The sequence below is a fragment of the Mustelus asterias genome, chromosome 3 (genome assembly GCF_964213995.1).
Source record: "Mustelus asterias chromosome 3, sMusAst1.hap1.1, whole genome shotgun sequence".
NCBI lineage: Eukaryota > Metazoa > Chordata > Chondrichthyes > Carcharhiniformes > Triakidae > Mustelus > Mustelus asterias.
The window spans coordinates 152118712-152139828 of NC_135803.1; the positions used below are offsets into that span (position 1 = coordinate 152118712).

At 47.3% G+C, this 21117-nt stretch overlaps 1 protein-coding gene across 1 annotated transcript in view; it reads left to right on the forward strand.

The window, feature by feature from the left end:
• Nucleotides 1–21117, forward strand: part of LOC144491893 (uncharacterized) — a 181783-nt gene that overhangs the window by 92207 nt on the left and 68459 nt on the right. The window contains exons 41-47 of the mRNA XM_078210184.1: nt 422–493; nt 2131–2166; nt 8239–8274; nt 10202–10237; nt 14099–14143; nt 16025–16057; nt 17628–17690. Coding sequence (XP_078066310.1) covers nt 422–493; nt 2131–2166; nt 8239–8274; nt 10202–10237; nt 14099–14143; nt 16025–16057; nt 17628–17690 — 321 coding nt within the window. The remainder of the gene's footprint in view (nt 1–421; nt 494–2130; nt 2167–8238; nt 8275–10201; nt 10238–14098; nt 14144–16024; nt 16058–17627; nt 17691–21117) is intronic.

The window sequence follows — 21117 nt, forward strand, 5'->3', positions numbered from 1 at the left end:
CTAACACAGAAAGTAGTTGAGGCCAAAACGTCGTGTGATTTCAAGAAGAAATTAGATATAGCTCTTGGGGCTAAAGGTATATAGAGAGGAAGGGTGGGCGGGGGGGATCAGGATATTGAATTCGATGATCTGCCATGATCAAGATGAATGGCAGAGCAGGCTCGAAGGGCCGAATGGCCTTCTCCTGCTTCTAATTTCTATGTTTCAGAAAGTAACTGGCATTGGTGTAAGTGGGCACTGTCCAGATGATCAGCTTTAAGACTGTCTTCATTGTACTGAATGTTCTCGGGCAATATGATCAATGTAGAGGCATTGAAATGTTGCCATGAATATTCTTCCCTCCTTGATTGTCTGTTGATACCCATTGTTAATTGTTAATCCATTGTTAATCTCTTCAATAAAGTGGTGCTGTTGGTTACAGGGTGACGTCGGGACAAAGGGAGACCGAGGGGAAAGAGGTGAAATGGGCGAGAAAGGAAGGGATGGCTCTCCGGTGAGTATATCCTGGTCTACATAAGAATGCATCAGAATCAGTACAGGGGAGATAGAGGGACAGTGATAATGTCGCTGGGCTAGTAATTCAGTGACCTGGATATGGGTTCAAAAGCAGCTGGTGTAATTTAATTTCAATTATCATAGAATCCCTACAGTGCAGAAGGAGGCCATTCGGCCCATCGAACCTGCACCGACAATAACCTCACCCAGGCCCTATCCCCGTCACCCCACGTATTTACCCTTCTAATCCTCCTGATACTAAAGGGCAATTTAGCATGGCCAATCCACCTAACCAGCACATCTTTGGACTGTGGGAAGAAACCAGAGCACCCGGAGGAAACCCATGCAGACACGGGGAGAACGTGCAGACTCCATACAGACAGTGACCCAAACTGGGAATCGAACACGGGTCCCTGGCGCTGAGCGGCAGCAGTGCTAACCACTGTGCCACATAAAGTGAGTCTCAGTAACGATGACTGTGATAGCTATCATCGATTGTTGGAAAAACCTGTCTGGTTCACTGATGTCCTTTAGGGAAGGAAATCTGCCACCCGTAGCCGGTCAGGCCTACATGTGACTCCAGAGCCACAGCAATGGGGTTGACTTTTAAATGACCTCTGAAATTGGCCTAGCAAACAACTCAGATCAAGGGCAATTAGGGATGGGCAACAAATGCTGGCACTGCCAATGATGCCCACCCATATCCAACCAAAAGAATTAACGAAATTGATTGTAGCTGTAAAATAAACCAATTTGAAAACAGTTTTTCAGAGTGATATTATCACATTAAAAGCCACTGGGCTCTTTCACCATCAGGCGAATGTGATCCCAAACAGGACATTTGTCAAGCATTCTCTGAAGGTTCAGCCAGGTGACGAAGTGCGATGATTTCTGAATGTGGGGATCACTGGTTTATCCAATGCCTCACCGGCGACGTGATCCGGTTCGGGCGTGAACCTGACTTTGAACAGATGCCAGTCAATTTAAATAGAATTAAATCTGTGATGTCACATTGGCGAGCTTCCCGACAGGTTTACCCAAACCTAACCTTGCCGGTAGGATTTCCGCCCCCCCCCTCCCCCCCGGGGTGCAATGACCAGTATAGCCTCCGAGGGAGAGGGACCTGGCCAAGCAGTGCCCTGGCAATGCCCCCTGGCACTGGCCCTCACACAAGTTGGCACTTGAGGAAGGAGCAGCGCTCCAAAAGCTCGTGATTCCAAATAAACCTGTTGAACTTTAAACTGGTGTTGTGAGACTTCTTACTGTGCCCACCCCAGTCCAATGCCGGCATCTCAACATCGTGAGTATATTCAGGGCTAAGATTGATAGGGGTTTGGGCACCAAGGGAATCAAGGTTAATGGAGGAAGAAGAACTGAGGCAGAAGGTCAACCATGATCTTACTGAATGGCGGAGCAGGCTCAAGGGGTCATGTGGTCTATTTCTGCTCCCATTTGTTCATGTCCCTATGTAATTTCTCAGTTGATGTTCCAATGGCAGTTGTACTGCCTGGTAATAACTGCCTGGTAATAACTGCCTGGTAATAACTGCCTGGTAATAACTGCCTGGTAATGAGGCTTCCTAAAGAGGCTGAAAAGCAGCAGACTTGTTCTCACCCATTTGATTTTGTCTTTCAGGGGAACGCAGGGGAACCGGGACCAGAAGGAAAGCCAGTAAGTAACTCTCTCAGTGAGAAGACAAAGATAATGGGATTGAAATTGGGTGGTATCAGTCACAACTCTCGTTGGGGTGAAGTTCCTCTGAACATTTTTTTATTGACAGTGAGAAAGCTCAAATCCACCGCCCACTTTAACAGGTGACATCTTTACTAAAATGGCAGATAGGAGACTTCACATTAGCTCCTACGTTACTGGCGCGGTGGCACAGTGATTAGCAATGCTGCCCCACAGCGCCAGGGATCTGGGTTCGATTCCCGGCTTGGGTCACTTTCCCCATGTCTGCGTGGGTTTCCTCTGGGTGCTCCAGTTTCTTCCCACACTCCAAAGCTGTGAGGGTTAGAGGGATTGGCCATGGTAATTTAGTGCTGGAGGACAAGCTAGGGTAAATGCATAGGGTTATGGAGATGGGGCCTGGGTGGGATTGTGGTTGGTGCAGACTCGATGGGCCAAACGGCCTCATTCTGCACTCTAGGATTCTTTTGCTACAACAGATTTTTGACCCATGTCAGAGGGGAGCACACCACAATACCAGCCTCCTGTACCACAGAGAGTAATGGGACTTTTATAACGGGGCCACAATTTTAATTCAGAGTCAGTGTGGGGCTGCAGGAAAATGGCCCCCAACATGGAGTGAGGGAATTGACAAGAGATCCATAGAATCATAGAATCCCTACGGTGCAGAAGGAGGCCATTCGGCCCATCGAGTCTGCACCGACCGCAACCCCGCCCAGGCCCCATCCCAGCAACCCCGTGCATCTACTCTAGCTAGTCCCCCTGATACCATGGGGCAATTTAGCATGGCCATGTACATCTTTAGATTGTGGGAGAAAACTGGAGCACCCGGAGGAAACCCACGCAGACGCTGGGAGAACGTGCAAACTCCGCACAGACAGTGACCCAAGCTGGGAATTGAACCTGGGTCCCTGGCGCTGTGAAGCAGCAGTGCTAACCATTGTGCCACCCTGGTGATCATACTTGGGCCTCACGTGGCCAGAATGACATCATCATGATGCAACTTTGGCATTTAAATTAGGCCCCCGTTCCTCTGGGATAGGTGGCCTTTCTGTGCCTGATTCTAGGTCATTTCAGAGGTGGTGAGGTTGGGGGAACGTGTTGGTAACATGATGTGACTTCCTCCACATCTCCCCAAGCTCAATCGCTGCACCCTCCATTGACATCCGCACTGTTTATGTCGGTGCTATGGGGGATGAAGTGTTGAAATACCTCATACCAGATCCTGAACTTTGACCCATGACCTGTGATTTGGTTAAAAAGCCAAATGAGAGAGATGATCTCGCTTGCTAATTGTGCTCAGTGCATCGGGAATAAATTACTTTGTTGAAAGATTTTCCAGCCAGTGGGATCTTCCGGCACCGTCGGAGGCAACCCCACCTTCCCCTGCCCCCACAGCGGGTTCCCTGGTGGCGGAATGGGCGAGTCACGCAAAATGCCAGAGACATTGGCGGGACTGGAAGATCCCATCAGCGGCCAATGGAAAGCCACCTCTGCTTTCGGAAAACATGCCCCGGGTGAGGTGGAGTGAGGGAAAAAACTCCCAGAGGAACTGAAATCCAAAGAGGTTGACAATAAATGCCAATTCAGGATGCCCAGTTAAAGGGGCATTGCAGACCAAATGCGTGAACGTCTATTAATTTACTGAAAACTTTATGGACACAAAAATAATTTCTTAACTGTTTTCTGAAATTGGCCTCAATATAATGCCCTCCCTTAAGAACTGCCATTGCTCACAGACAGAATGCACAAGAGTGTTTTCGCTAACCGGGTAATCAATGGGGCTAAGCACTTTATTTTGTTTTAACATGTTCATGTATAAAGTATGCTGTTTTTAATTTTGAACCACCCTACAAGTCATTAGGCCAGGGCCGCTTGCCAGACACTTGCCCTTTCTGATGACATAAATAACAAGGGCGTCCCTTCAAGTCTGCGCCGTGTCTTGCATCCTCACAGGGTGTGCCTGAGGTTTTTGTGTTCTGTGTTGTTGTTACTTGTGGATAACACTGTGTCCATCGTTACGTGTCTCACCCCCAAAACCTTTGTCATTTTTGTCCATGGCGCAGTTCAGCAAATGTTATCATTTTGGGTAACTCAGAGAGCCAATAACATCTTTTCGTTTTGTGGTAATAAAAGCTAATATAAGGCTAATTGAGAGTTGTTTGGTATTTCAATGTTCGTGTGTTAAATAAGCTTTGGGAACCCATGCAAGTTTAACACACTCCATGGAATGAAAAGATTCTACTAGACCAGCTTTATAACAGGAAAGACACTTACATCTGGTCCAAGGATCGTTGAGCCACAGATTTTACACCTTTTTTGCTTCCCTTTTCTCTCTAACCTCACCTCACCTTTTCTCTTTCTGTCCCCCTTTTTCTGTTCTCTATCTTTGCATGTTATTATGTCATTCCCTTACTCCCATCTCTCTTTCCGTCACTCTGCACGTTCTCTACTTCTCACTCTATCTCTCACTCTATCTTTCGCTCTATCTCTATCAGTCTTTCTTTCTTTTTCTCCAACCACATCTCTTTCGCCAGAATCGTAGTGGGTGAGGGGCGGACAATGGAAACGTCCATTGACCTTGGGCAAGTCCGGAAGATCCCACCCTTTCTCTCACTCCATCTCCTTCACTCATTCTATCAAGCCCTGTCAATTCTTTCACTGGCTCTATCTATTCCTTTCACTTCATTTTTCCCCCTCTTTCATTCGCTCTAACTCATTCTATCTCTTTTTTTTTCTGCTCTCCATCTCTCTTCTTTAACCCTCTTTTTCTCTATCTCCCTTTCTTTTTTGCTCTCTATCTCGATTACCCGAAACTTCTCTCTTCCTCTTTTTCTGTTGCTTGTTATCTCTCGTGTCGTTCTATCTTTCAAATGATTTCAATAATCATGTTCCGTCTTCACCGTACTCTCTACCGAACTGGGTCACACACCAACAGGTTATTACATTGATTAAGTGGAGCTAAAGTGTGTAAAACATATCTTTATCGGCTCTTAGAGGTTTAAAATGTGTTACAGGCCGGGATTTTCTGGTCCCACCTGAGAGTGGGAATCGTTGCGGGTGGGACGGAAAGTTTTGACGGACCAGCCAAAGGTGCATTTGGGTGGGAATTTTCAGGGCAGCCGGGAGAAAGACCAGATAATCCTGGCCAAAATTGGGAAGCATCCGTCAAATGATTGAACAGAACCAAGCGGAAATCGGACTCCCCATCACTTCATTGATTGTTTAAGTGTATATATTTTTTTCTGTTAAATCACATTCACTGTCGTGTGTGAGCGAGTGATGTCTCAGCTGACCAAGTGCTGATGTTATTTGTTACGCTGTCTTGTGTCATTTATTTTCCCGAATTCAGGGTCGACCGGGTTACAGAGGGCAATCTGGCCTTCCCGTAAGTAAACCAAATTAGCCTTGAAGCATCAAATAAGTTGGCTTGGTGCTGGAATGGGCTACAGGACATTCCCAGGGCAATGACCACCTCTGCCATTGTTAGGCCTTTGCGTCTGGTCTGTAGTGTGCTAACAGTAGTGACTCTCTGTAAGTCTAGAACCACTGGATTGCAAAGCTGCTTCTGCTCTGCTAGTATTGCCAATGTCACCATCTACTTCTGAGCCTGCTCATATATCCAGCTCCTGGGACTAGGATAGGAGCATCCGTTCAGCCCGGCACAGAGTCTCACTTGATGTGAGAGGGGATGGAAGCCAACGATTCTGACCCAGGGTTCTGGGATTGGGCTCGATTCACGATGCTCCCAATTTCCCATTTTAAAGAATGGAAAATTGCACGTCGCAGAAATCAGAGAAACTGTCTGTTCTCCTCCGAGCAAAGAAGGTGAAGGGGAAACCTAAATGGAGGGATTCAAAATTAAGAGGGATTTCCATCGAGGAAATCTGGCAAATGGGTTGGTAACCAGAGGTTAGAGATTGAAGGTAATTGGCTAAAGAGTTAAAGAGGAAAATGAAGACAAAATATTTCACTTGGTGTTGTTATGATCTGGAAAACACGACATTGAATCCTATAGAATCCCCACACTGCAGGAGGAGGCCATTCAGCCCATCGAGTCTGCATTGAAAAACAATCCCACCTATCCCTGTAACCCCACATATTTACCCCGCTAATTTACGAATCCTGGGACACTAAGGGGCAATTTAGCATGGCCATTGCACCTAACCCACACATCTTTGGATGAGAGCCCGCTGTATGATTCTAGGTCGGACTTCAAATGCTGCCAAAGAAAGCTGACTTTTATCCCATTGTCTAGTCTGCAATTGAATTGAGGTGAAAAATCATGTATCCCGTCTTCATCATTGAGTCCTTCAGCTAGATGGCAGCAACAGTACCAAGTTTCTGAGCTTAAGAAATCTCATTCACTAGTCTAAAATGTAAACATTGTAGAATGAATCGCTGCAGGCGAATGCTGCACGGGACTGATGTAGACTGATAGATCCTTAGTGACTATACAGTAGCCCAAGGCTTGGCTTTCTAAAAATTACCCTTCCTTGTGCCAGTTTTTTAGAACTGCCAAGCTGAAGATGGCACCAGGGGCACCCCTCACAACTGGCCCAGTATTTATTGCCCATCCCTAGTTTCCCTTAAGAAGGTGGTGATGAGCTGCCTTCTTGAACCACTGCAGAATACAACTGAGGGTCTTGCTATGCCATTTCAGAGGGCAGTTGAGAGTCAGCCACATTTGCTGTGGCTCTGGAGTCACATGTAGGCCAGACCGGGTAAGGACGGCAGATTTCCCACCCTAAAGGGCATTAGTGAACCAGATGGGTTTTTTCGACAATCGACAATGGCTTCACAGTCATCAGTAGATTCTTAATTCCAGATATCTTTTATTGAAATCAAATTCCACCATCTGCCGTGGCGGGATTCGAACCCGGGTCCCCAGAACATTAGCTGAGTTTCTGGATTAATCGTCTAACGATAATACCACTAGGCCATCGCCTCCCCCAGCACTGACGCATAAAACATGTACATGTTAGCCTGTTTCAAATTAACTCCGGTATAAACACTGCACACCGGAAGGTGATACAAATGCATTTTGTGGTTGAACCTTATCTTCACACTCTCTCTCTTGGAGGATGGTGTGGAGTTTTGGCAGCATTTTCCAAGCTGTTTTTAAAAATTCATTCATGGGACATGGGCGTCGCTGGCTGGGCCAGCATTTATTGCCCATCCCTAGTTGCCCGAGGGCAGTTGAGAGTCAACCACATTGCTGTGGCTCTGGAGTCACATGTAGGCCAGACCAGGTAAGGATGGCAGATTTCCTTTCCTAAAGGGCATTAGTGAACCAGATGGGTTCATGGTCATCAGTAGACCCTTAATTCCAGATTTTTTAAATTGAATTCAAATTCCATCTGCTGTGATGGGATTTGAGCCCGGGTCCACAGAGCATTCCTCTGGGTCTCTGGATTAATAGTCTAGCGATAATACTAGGCCACCACCTCCCCAGTTAACAACCTTTGAACTGAATGAATTCTCCATCAATGACCAACAGTGGGACTTAGACCAAGGCATTGAGAAGTTGGCTCGCAATTCCTACCTTAATGACTTTGAAAAGCTCATCAAAATGAGTAATTCCTCAGGAATGGATGCTGTAGAACTCAATGTGTGGTCCTTAGGAGCAAAGTTTTTGTCTGGCCTCACATACATCACATGGGCTACTTGCAGTAGATAGTGGTGATGTTGGAACCACAGCCCAGCAGGAATCAGCAGGGGGTGAGGTGGGAGAGTGTGTAGGGGGTTAGAATTAAAAACAGTAAATGTTGTAACAAGTAAACCTGAAGGTAGGAGCCAGGCGCTGGTGTATAGCAGGCATTAAGTGTGACATTGCGATGTGGTTCCAGTCCTGTCTGTCTGTCTGCGCCTGTCTCTGTCTCCGTCTTGTAAAGGCCACCAAAGTCTGGTTTCTGCCGCACATGTTATCAGTCTCCTATTTTAAAGCTCTTTATAAGTCTTGAAAGTAGAATGCCAACAGTGAACTTGCTTTGCTCAATCACGTTTTTTTTTCTTCTTTTCTTAACTTTCTGGCATGACTCAAAATGTTTGCAGGGATTACCAGGCTTCCCTGGAGTACTGGGCCGGCCGGTAGGTTTGCCAGCGTTGCTTTCCACTACCGCGATTCTGCATGTGACAATAAAGCTTCTTTATACCACTCGCTTCCCTGTGTTGAGAATGCCATCGGCCCTCTTTGGAGTTGACCATTTTCTAGACGGTTCTTCGAAGGGTCACTTGCAGGAATGGAGAAGGTGATTGGAGCCATAGAAAGTGGGTAAACACGCTGTGGAGCTGAATTGGTCCAAGAAAAGTCCCGGCTTTGAACTCTGCTCAGGGCTGAGTTAGCAGATAGGAGTCAGGCCAATGGCAACACTATGGTGTAATCGACCTTGGCAATCCAGGGCTAGAGAGGAGGGAGAACTAATAGCTGGAACTTCTATTCCATCTGCCTACAATCTTACGCGCACAGGCCTGGGGTTAAAGACAAGATCAAGCTGTGTTGTGACTTCTGCTCGACCTTTGCCTCCCCCTCCTGTACCCCCAAAACCTGGTATTAAGTGACTGGCCATTCTGGTAGATGCTGGAAAGCTGCTATCCTTTTGGACAGCCAGACCCGCCCACCACCTGTGTCAGCACTTAGAGGGGATGGTGAGAAAGTTTAGAATAGGATATCATCACGATGGGGCACATTTTCCCGTCCCGCCCTCCACGGAATCGTAGCGGGCGAAGGGTGGACCATGTGAAGGTCCGTTGACCTTGGGCGGGATTTTCTGGTTTTGGGGTGAGCATGGTCGGAAAATCCCGCTTGTGTTTGTTTAAGATCTTGCAAATTTAGGAGCAGATGAATGGGCCATTGACATTTGCAGAAATGGCCTCAGCTCTTCAGAAACCTCAATGTCACCAAGAGTCTTACAGAAAAGAAAACCTTTAAGATTAGAGGAGAATAAATTCAGTGATTCCAATACGGAACTATTGCAATCAGCCCGTGTTTGCGAGTATTTCTGGATGCGTCCAGTCGGGTTGCCGGCCACGGAATCGAAGCAGGCGAGGGGCAGACAACGGAAATGTCAGTTGACCTCGGGCGGGAATTTCCGGTCTCGTTCGAGCAAGGCCGTAAAATCCCACCCATTGGCTCTGGGCCTTTATAATGCTGCTTAAAGTGGCAATTCCCTTCTACAACCACTGGCCAAGGAAATTAGGAGAATGAATCACCCGGACACATCAGGACAGGGTGTGATGCTCCCTGCAGTAACCCGATGTCTAGACTCATTCATATCTTCTGGGAAAAGGTTGGGCAGGTTGGGCCGATACTCATTGGGTTTAGAAGAGCGAGAGGTGACCTTATTGAAACATATAAGATTCTGAGGGGGTTCGACAGGGTGAGAGGAGTCTCCCTTCATGGGAGAATCTAGAACTGGGGGGGGACACAGTTTCCAAATGAAGGATCTCCCATTTAAGATGGAGATGAGGAGGAATTACTTCTCTCAGAGGGTCATTAGTGTTTGGAATTCTCTTCCACAGAGAGCAGTGGAGGCTGGCTCATTGAAGGTATTCAAGGCTGACTTAGATAGATTTTTGATTGACAAGGGAGTCACAGGTTGTAGGAGGCGGCTGGGAAAGTAGAGTTGAGGCTGCAGTCAGGTCGACCATGATCTTATTGGATGGCAGAAGAGGCTCAATGGGACCAAATGCCCCATTCTTATGATCTTACGTTGTGTTCTTATAAAGATTTGACATTTAGGTGAGATATCTGAGGGTAACCATGGCAACATAGCCCAGCTAAGGAGCATTCTTTAAAGAAAGAAGAAGGGACGGAAACTAGGAATGGGGGTGGCAAGGCGGGGTTGCGAGGAGGCGGTGATGAGAGAGAAAGAGAGAGAGAGAGAGAGGTCCATTGTTGGACCTTATCCGGTAAACCGTAAAGGGTTGTTTATTTTCGTGCATGGTAATTTCATTGATGGACATGCAGATTTGCTGAGGTACGGCACACGCTCACTAACTTCTGTTTATTAATCAGGGTAACCCGGGGGAATCTGGCCTACAAGGTCCTCAGGTAAGCGTGGATTTTTAACTATCCTGTTTGCAATGGCCATGACAAGTTTACAGTTAACATGAATCCGTTCATTTGGCTTAACGCCACGACACACCCTTTTTGTTTCATTGAGCCACTCAGATCGCATGTTTTTTGTCTGTCTCCTGTTGTCCTCAGAAGGAGAGAGATCTCTACCTCCAGTGATTATTCCTTCAAACTTGACACACCCCCTCAGAAGCCAACCCCACACTCAATAGGCCAGACAGGGGTGGCAAGGTTACTTCCTTAGGAGCATGCAAAAGTTGACCTGAGGTAATTGGTCCATCAAGCCTACCCCACAACATGGTGGTCAGGGTGTCTATAACCACTTACTCCCTTCCCTCCCTCTCCAGAGTCCTGTAATCTCCAGAGAGGGATGAGAAACCCAGAGAAAGATCCAGGGCCAACTCACTTTCAGTGATCTGTGCACAACAACAGACCTTTTTTCTCCGATAACCTCTTCCAGTCTTGTCCCTTCCAAATTCCACGTCTATTCTGTGTTCCTCAATGACAGAGTGGCATGGCGGCACACTGCTGCCTCACAGCGCCAGGGACCCAGGTTCAATTCTGGCCTCGGGTCACTGTTTGTGTGGAATTTGCACATTCTCCCCGTGTCTGTGTGGGTTTCCTCCGGGTGCTCCGGTTTCCTCCCATAGTCCAAAGATGTGCGGGTTAGGTCGATTGGCCATGCTAAATTGACCCTAGTGTCAGGGGGATGAGCAGGGTAAATGCGTGGGGTTGCGGGAATAGGGCCTGGATGGGATTGTGGTCGGTGCAGACTCGATGGGCCGAATGGCCGCCTTCTGCGGGGCAGCACGGTAGCACAGTGGTTAGCACTGCTGCTTCACAGCTCCAGGGTCCCGGGTTCGATTCCCGGCTCGGGTCACTGTCTGTGTGGAGTTTGCACATTCTCCTCGTGTCTGCGTGGGTTTCCTCCGGGTGCTCCGGTTTCCTCCCACAGTCCAAAGATGTGCGGGTTAGGTTGATCGGCCAGGTTAAAAATTGCCCCTTAGAGTCCTGAGATGCGTAGGTTAGAGGGATTAGTGGGTAAATATGTGGGGGTAGGGCCTGGGTGGGATTGTGGTCGGTGCAGACTCGATGGGCCGAATGGCCTCCTTCTGCACTGTAGGGTTTCTATGATTTCTATGTATTGTAGTGATTCTATGAATTAATAAGCCAGTCGAGCTTTCCCAACTATCTGACAGTCCACTCCCAATCTCTGGGTTGTCAGTCCAGCTTAGTAATCGCTATAGAAGCCAATAAAAGCTTCAGAAGCGAATTGGTGTCAGTGCTCAGGGAGAAGCGTAATGAACGAACAGTGAGATACGCTTCACTGCCAGAACACCTCAGTATTTTCCTTGTTTTGTGTACTCAGATGTGACTATCTTCTTGCAGCCTGATGTTCTTTCAGAATCTATTTTTTTGGCAAGTCTTTGAAGAAATAACATAATTTTGCACCTTCCTGAAGGACAAGTTAATAGATCAAAAAAGTAAATTATTTCACAAATATTTTCAGGAAGGCTTTTGTAATAAGCCTTTGGAGCCAGAAGTCCCTTCACTAAACCCCTTTATTTACAATTCCAACAGCAGTACACAGAGTGCTCACAGTCAGCTGTCTACCTCCGGGTGTGTCAGAGGAACTGACACTCCCAGTTAAGTACAAAGAACAAAGAAAATTACAGCACAGGAACAGGCCCTTCGGCCCTCCAGGCCTGCACCGACCATGCTGCCCGACTGAACTAAAGCCCCCTACCCTTCTGGGGACCATATCCCTCTATTCCCATCCTATTCATATATTTGTCCAGACACCCCTGAAAAGTCATGATTGTATCTGCTTCCACTACCTTCCCCGGCAGTGAGTTCCAGGCATCCACCACTCTTTGTAAAAAAAAAAACTTGCCTTGTACATCTCCTTTAAACCTTGTCCCTCGCACCTTAAACCTATGCCCCCTAGTAATTGACTCTTCCACCCTGGGAAAAATCTTCTGACTATCCACTCTGTCCATGCCCCTCATAATCTTGTAGACTTCTATCTGGTCCCCCCCCCCCCCCCCGTCCCCCCCGTCCCCCCCGTCCGTCCCCCCCCCCCCCGTCCCCAACCTCTGTTGTTCCAGTGAGAACAAACCAAGTTTCTCCAACCTCTCCTCATAGCTAATGCCCTCCATCCCAGGCAACATTCTGGTAAATCTTTTCTGTACCCTCTCCAAAGCCTCCACATCCTTCTGGTAGTGTGGCGACCAGAATTGAACACTATGTTCCAAGTGCGGCCTAAATAAGGTTCGATAAAGCTGCAACATGACTTGCCAATTTTTAAACTCAATGCCCCGGCCGATGAAGGCAAGCATGCCATATGCCTTCTTTGCTTTAATTACAAGGCAAAGACTCCCTGATTGGCCCATCGATTGGATCCTTAATCAGGGGGTTCATACTCCAATAGGCCAACCTCAATGGCCTGATTGAAGTCATTATAGCTTTCAGTTTATGTTATCTCTTCTAGGAAAAGGGTATCTCATTTGACCGGGTAAGGGCACCCATGCTGCCCAGACTCTAAGCTGCCCTCACAGCCTCTCCAACCCTTCCAACAAGGGCATTAGAGAAACGATGGGCTTGTTTTTGGACAGTAACCAACTCAGTAATGGCGTCCTGTTCAACCTTCATTAGCTCTGGGTTAAGCATTACCTTTAATCCTCTCAATGGCCTGCTCCTCCCCCACCCCTCCCCCAATCTCTGTGACCCCCTTCAGCCTTCCATGCCTCTGAGAGCTTGACGGCAACTCTGCCTTCAGCCAGTTGGTTCCTAAATTCTGGAATTTCTTCCCTTAATCTCTCCATCTCTTAATCCTTTCCTTCAAACCATTACATCTTTCATCAGGTTTTCGGTCACTCTGACATTTTGTTCGATAATGCTCCTGCGAAGGACCTTGGGCTATTTTTACTCCATTCAATGTATAAACACCAGCTGTCAGTGTTGTAGTAACATAACCCTTACTTCTTTCCACTGCTAACAACCAGCAGATAGAATGACCGGAGAAGAGTTGTAGCGTTTGGAGGGAGCAATCTGAGAGAAACAGCGCAAAAGACAACCTTTTTGTTCTTTCGTGGGAGCGATCCAGACAAGGCCAACATTTGTTGCCCATCCCTAATTGCCCCTTGAACTGTGGCTTACTAGGCCATTGCTAAGTGCGTATGGTTTTAGTTTAGGCAGACACCATGATTGGTGCAGGCTTGGAGGGCCGAAGGGCCTGTTCCTGTGCTGTACTTTTCTTTGTTCTTTGTTTTTTGCTGTGGGTCTGGAGTCACTTGTAGGCCAGACCAAATAAAGGCAGCAGATTTCCTTTCCAAAAAGGACATTTAATGAACCGGTTGGGTTTTTAACACCAATGGTCAGATTAGTAACTAGTTTTCAATTCCTGATTTTATATTCATTCATTGGACTTATCAATCCAATTTATAAAGCTACTTGTTGCTAGGCTGGGACTTGAACCAGTGTCCCCCAAGGTACTGGTCTAAGGTTCTGTGTTGTTAGCCCTGTGACATTATCACTCCCCCGCCATGGTTTCTGCAACTTAGCACCAACAGCAGTCAGAACATTTCAGGAAAATTCCACAAGAGGTGTCCAGAGGTCACAGTTCACTCACTTTCCCAAATCAGCTAGAATTTGGCCAAAATTGAGCAATACCTTTTCTGAAATTCTTGCCCCAAAAGTTGCCAATGCGAAAAATAGATCCAGCCCAACTGTTGGGTTCAAATATCCTTCATAAAATGGGGGCGGTTAATCTAAGTTGGGTGTTCCTCCTTAACTTGCTATTTATGCTGTGCTAACCATCTTTCTCCTCTCCCTCAGGGTCCACCAGGTCCACAAGGTCCCCCTGGCCCACTTGGAGTGAAGGTCAGTTTTGCTACCAAACTGCATTATATTTTTGCCTGAAGCAAGGTTCAGCGCGGAGAGGGTGAGGGAAGCGGTTTGGGAGAGGTTTATTTTTGCAGAGATTTGTGGGAATGAGAGGTCAAAGCAGAGATCATTGCACCTGTAAAGAGAAAGATGAATGAATGCTTCAAGTCGAGGATGGAACAGGGATCTTCGGGAGGATACATTAGGATTTGGTTTGATTTATTATTGTCACATGTATTAACATACAGTGAAAAGTATTGTTTCTTGTGCGCTATACAGACAAAACATACCGTAATGAGAGAGTGCAGAATGTAGTGCTACAGTCATAGCTAGGGTATAGAGAAAGATCAACTTAGTGCAAGGTAGGTCCATTCAAAAGTCTGACAGCAGCAGGGAAGAAGCTGTTCTTGAGTTGGTTGGTACGTGACCTCAGACTTTTGCATCTTTTTCCCAACGGAAGAAGGTGGAAGAGAGAATGTCCAGGGTGTGTGAGGTCCTTAATTATGCTGGCTGCTTTACCGAGGCAGCGGGAAGTGTAGACAGAGTCAATGGATGGGAGGCTGGTTTATATTAGCAAAGAGTTGATTCCAGATGTGATGGATTGAATGACCTCCTCCTGTAAAGTGGCTGAAAAAAGCAGAATCCTGATTCATACGGGGCAGCACGGTGGCACAGTGGTTGGCGCTGCTGCCTCACAGCGTCAGCGACCCAGGTTCGAGTCCTGGCTTGGGTCACTGTCTGTGTGGAGTTTGCACATTCTCCCCGTGTCTGCGTGGGTTTCCTCCGGTTTCCTCCCACACTCCAAAGATGTGCAGCTGAGGTAGATTGGCCATGCTAAATTGCCCCTTTGTGTCCCACGATGTGCAGGTTGGGGGGATTAGTGGGGTAAATGCGTAGAGTTACAGGGATAGGGTGTAAGGCTGGGCCTGGGAAAGATGCTCTGTTGGAGCGTCAGTGCAGACCCAATGGGCCAAATGACCTCCTCCTGCACTGTAGGGATTCTATGATAATGCCACGGGAGAGATAACTTTCAGCCAGTACGAGACAGTTTCAGTTATGCCAGGAGACGGGGAAAGAAACCTACTGGACGATAGATTTATAGAGCTTGAAGTTATCCTGTAACTCCCAAATATGGGGAGGGAAAATATCAAAACAATCTGAAAGGGGCCACTCATCTGTACGGCCACTTTATCAAAAGTTTTAAAGTTTAAGTTTATTTATTAGCGTCACAAGTAGGCTGACATTAACACTGCAATGAAGTTACTGTAAAAATCCCCAGTCGCCACACTCTGGCGCCTGTTCGGGTACACTGAGGGAGAATTTAGCATGGCTAATGCACCTAACCAGCACGTCGTTTGGACTGTGGGAGGAAACCGGAGCACCCAGGGGAAACCCACGCAGACACGAGGAGAATGTGCAGACTCCGCACAGGCAGTGACCCAAGGCCGGGAATTGAACCCGGGTGCCTGGTGCTGTGAGGTAGCAGTGCTAACCACTGTGCCACCCATCAAGTTCATAGATGACATGAGTAAATGTCTAGTAGAGTCTGGAACTGAGTGACAATGTTTCACAGTGACTGACCTTTAAGTAGCGAGGGGGAAACTCTTATTCTGAAGGGATGTTGTGAAGGCAGAAGCATGTTTACTGGACTCTGGGGGAATGGAGGGTCGGACTAAACCAGGAAGAGGTCAAAATGATAACCATGTGCTGTTTGAGGACATCCTTGTGTAAGACCGCGCTCTGCATGTGTGTGCTGCCTGGCAGCTCAGAGTGTTGTATTTGAAAGTGGACATCCAGAAGCTTGGCTCAAATTAACACTGGACAGCATTTCAGCCTTTACATTCTCTCAGTGACATATACCTCTATTCTCCACCACAGGGAAACCAAGGCGACCAAGGCTTGAGCGTTCAGGTAAGCACTCTGACAAACACAAAACACCGGGGTTGTTTTCAAGTTCAAGATCCAAGCATTGCATTGGACATTATTCCTGTAAAAGTACCCCTCCCTTTCGCGAAGTGTTGCTGGAAGGTTGGCATCTCTGTTCTGCTTGTCTTACGAGGCTGTATCACCAGACTGGCAGCCGGTTTAGCTCAGTTGGCTGGACGGCTAGTTGATGATGTGGAGCGAAGCCAACAGCGTGGGTTCAATTCCGGGACTGGCTGAGGTTAGCCATGAAGGCCCCGCCTTCTCAACCTGGCCCCTTGCCTGAGCTGCAGTGATCCTTAGGTTAAATCACCACCAACCAATGGTCAACTGGGGACTATGGAAACTTTATCACCAGACCTCTGTTGCTGCACTTTCTTGCTGGCTATTTTACGACAGAGCAAGGCCACATACAGATAGAAACTGGGCAACGAGTTGAAAGTACAACACACCAGAAGGTGCTGCCAAATGATGGTTAGGGTATCTGGTTTGTGACCTCTACAATCACATTGCACAGTCTGAGGATTACAAAGGCACAGAAACAGACCATTCGGCCCATCTGACAATTCTGGAATTTACAATGCACTAAAAAAAGAAGTTAATTAATCACCATTAACCAATGGCTCAAATGTCACCAAGCTACAAGGTATTTTCATCACACAAACAGGCCACTCAGCCCAACAAATCTATATCGGTGATAACGCTCCACACAAACCTCCTCCCATCTGTCTTTATCCAACCCCGCCAACATATTCTTCTATGTCTACCCCCCCACCCCCCTCACCCACCCCACTTGCTTATCTCGCTTTCCTATAAATGCATCTCCAGGCCGGGATTTTCCTGTCCCTCTGTGGCGGGGTCTTCAAGTGGTTGAGGCAGCTCACCAATGGCCCCCAGCGAGATCTTCCAGTCCCACCGAAATCGATGGCCATTTGCATGGTTCACCAGCCGCACCACCAAGGAACCTCGGGAGGGTGGGGGCGGGAGAGCTTCAGTGAGACCGAAGGATCCCGTCAACTGGAGGGGCCCAAAAATCCAGGCCATTGTGCGGGATTCTCCAGTCTCATCCATGGCTGCCCCCCTGCCGGCGAGAACTGAGAATTTGACATTCCAGCTAAAACTCCATTCACTGCAGGGGCAATTGATCACGGCCAATGCACCTAACCTACACATCTTTGGACTGTGGGGGGAAACCAGAGCATCCAGAGGAAACCCATGCAGACATGGGGAGAACGTGCAAACTCCACACGGACAGTGACCCAAGCTGGAAATCGAACCCGGGTTCTTGGCACTGTGAGGCAGCAGTGCTAACCACTATGCCACCATGCCACCCAGAGCGGTTCTCAGAGCTAAAACTTTCATTTACCCTCTCTTGACTGTCGATGTCCCTTATCCAGGTTACTTTTGAATACTTCCAAGTTAAACTACTTGTTGCTTTGAGAGATTGGAGATGCTGACCTATAAGATAACGATAACTAAAGATGTCATCCCAAATGATCGCATGTGACAGTATTTAGCTATTTTTATTCTGCTTCATGATTTCAATCTTTCTGTTTAGGGCCCAGCTGGTCCCCCTGGTAACATGGGCCTTCCGGGAAACATTGGTGCTCCTGGAGCGATGGTATGTTTCAGATTCCATGATTAGGTTCATGGTTCTTCTCTACAACTAAGGCCTGGATGTTGCTGAACTTTGCATTTTTAAATGTGATTGATTTGATTTATTATTGTCACACGTATTAGCATACAGTGAAAAGTATTGTTTCTTGCGCGATATACAGAACTTTCCTCCCTACACCTCACCACCTCTCTACCTCACTTTCCTCCTTTAAATCGCTCCTGAAAACCTACCTTTTGAAAGGAAAGAAGTGTTGTTACAATTGGGTAAGGCGTTGGTGAGACCACAGCTGGAGTATTGTGTCCAGTTTTGATCTCCTTACTTGAGGAAGAATGTGGTGGCACTGGAGGTAATTCAGAAAATGTTCACCAGAGTGATTCCAGAGATGAAAGGGCTGTCGTACGAGGAGCGGTTGAACAGTTCGGGCTTGTACTCGCTGGAGTTCAGAAGAATGAGGAGGGATCTGTAGGGCGTTAGCGAGAGTGCACATGAAGTACTTTTCACAGTTTTGTTCTCCGTACCGAAGGGAGTGTTTGCCTTGCAGGGAGTGCAATGGTTGACTTTACTGACCAGTTTGTCTTTCTGAACCTTATTGTGCCTCCCACTGACCAGACTAAAGCAAAGAGTTCCGGAGTCCACTCCTAACACCCAACATATTGGTAATCTCGGGGATCGGTACTTCCAATTTACGTTCTAATTCAGTAATCTACGTGTTTTTTTGCAGTGTGGGCAGCACGATGGCACAGTGGTTAGCACTGCTGCCTCACAAAGCATACCGCTCTTAGAGTACATAGGGGAGAAGGAAAGGAGAGAGTGCAGAATGTAGTGTTACAGTCATAGCTAGGGTGCAGAGAAAGATCAACTTAATGCTAGGTAGGTCCATTCAAAAGTCTGAAAGCAGCAGGGGAGAAGCTGTTCTTGAGTCGGTTGGTACGTGACCTCAGACTTTTGTATCTTTTTCCCAACGGAAGAAGGTGGAAGAGAGAATGTCCGGGATGCGTGGGGTCCTTGATTATGCTGGCTGCTTTGCCGAGGCAGTGGGAAGTGTAGACAGAATCAATGGATGGGAGGCTGGTTTGCGTGATGGATTGGGCTACTTTCACAACCCTTTGTGGTTCCTTGCGGTCTTGGGCAGAGCAGGAGCCCATACCAAGCTGTGATACAACCAGAAAGACTGCTTTCTATGCTGCATCTGTAAAAGCTGGTGTGAAACATGGTGGACAAGCCATTTGGGTAAAGATAGTATTTAGAAGAGTGTACATTGCAGCAAGAGGCCATTTGGCCCAAGAGATCTGTGCTAGGGTTTATGCTCGACAGGTGTCTCCTCCCGCCCTACTGCATCTGATCATACCGGCCAGCAAAAGCTCATTTCTATCTTGTGAATTCACTATTTGGGAGGCAAATCCATAGACTCAAAATCAGGGAGGTTGTTTTTTGTTTATGGGCCCCCTGGCAAGTCCAACATTTGTTGCCCATCCTTGAGAAATTTAAAGTTTTAAAGTTTATTTATTAGTGTTACAAATAAGGCTTACATTAACACTGCAATGAATTACTGTGAAATTCCCCTCGTTGCCATAGTCCGGCGCCTGTTTGAGTACACTGAGGGAGAATTTAGCACGGCTAAATTTAGCACAGAATTCATTCTAACAAGCGACAGTGAAGGAACGGCGATATATTTCCACATCAGGATGGTGAGTGACCTAGAGGGGAACTTGCAGATGCTGGCGTTGCCATGTATCTGCTGCCCTTGTCCTTTGAGTGGTAGAGGTCGCGGGTTCAGACAGCGTGATTAATTGGAATGGTATCAGATGATCAAAGTCCTGAGGAAGCGAAGAAGTGGAAACAGGAGACCGTACTATTTAAAAAATTCATTTGTGGGACTTATGGCTAGACCAGCATTTATTCCCCACCCCTAATTGCCCTTTGAGAAGGTGGGGGGAGCTGCCTTCTTGAACCGTTGCAATTCCTGAGGCGTAAGTACACCCATAGTGCTGTCAGGGAGGGAGTTCCAGGATTTTGACCCAGTGACAGTGAAGGGACAGAGATATATTTCCAAGTCAGGATGGTGAGTGACTTGGAGGGGAACCTCCAGGTGGCGGTACTCCCAGGTATCTGCCGTTCTTGTCCTTCTAGATCACAGAATTGGAGAATCCCTACAGTGCAGAAGGAGACCATTTGGCCCATCGAGTCTGCACTGATTCTCCAACAGAGCATTCCTGTAACCCCACATTTACCCTGCTAATTCCCGTGACCTACACATCTTTTGGACAAGGGCAATTTAGCATGGCCAGTCCACCTAACCTGCATATATTTGGACTGTGGGAGGAAACTGGAGCACCCGGAGGAAACCCATGCAGACACGGGGAGAACATGCAAACTCCACACAGATGGTAGTGGTTGTGAGTTTAGAACTTTCCATGTTTTCTCACCTGCCTGCTCAACGTTAAGACCCAAGTCCAAGCCAACACACAAGGCCCAGACTAAAGCCCCGGATTCCAGAGAGCAGAAACGGCTGGGGGCATCAAGTCAGGGTCAAAAGGAATGTGTTGGCTTGGGCCTCGGACCCAGAGTTGAACAGACTGGTGATAAAATATGAAAGGTTAAAAGCAAATTACTGTGGAATGTGGAACAAAAGAGAAAATGCTGGAAAATCTCAGCAGGTCTGGCAGCACCTATAAGGAGAGAAAAGAGCTGACGTTTCGAGTCCAGATGACCCTTTGTCAAAGCTAAAAGGCAGAGAAAGTAGGAGATATTTATACTGCGGGTGGGCGGGGGGGGAATGAAAGATGAGTCATAGCCACAGAAACCAGGGGAAAGGCTGCTAATGGCAACCCACAGAGAGAATAAAGGGTGTGAATGGCCAAACGGCAGAGAAGCTGAAGATGTTGGGGGATGGGGTGGAATGGATGGGATAGAGGTAGAATGTAGAAAAGGGGAAACAAAGGGGGAGAAAAGGTAATGGAAGGGGGATAAAATAGGGGGAAAGAGTCGGGGGGGAAGAAAAATAAAGAAAGACTATAAAGAAATAAAAGGTAGAGAACAGTAAAAAAAAAGTAAATAAAATAGAATGAAAACAGAGGGGTGGAGGTGGGGTAGAGAAAATCATCTGAAGTTGTTGAATTTGATGTTGAGACCGGAAGGCTGTAAAGTGCCCAGCCGGAAGATGAGATGCTGTTCCTCCAGTTTGCGTTGAGCTTCACTGGAACATTGCAGCAGGACAAGGACAGGCATGGGGGCAGGGTTAAAGGTTAAACCAGCCAATAACCACTGTCGCTCTGTTGCTTCTTCTGCTCTTCACCTTGAGGCCCAGGGTAGGGTTGAAGAAAGCTGGAGAGATGGTGAGGAGGGAGACCATGAAGAGATGTAAACATGAGACTGAGAATGTTGAGTTGGATTCATTGAGGGACCTGGTGTAATATAAGTTCCTCAGAAA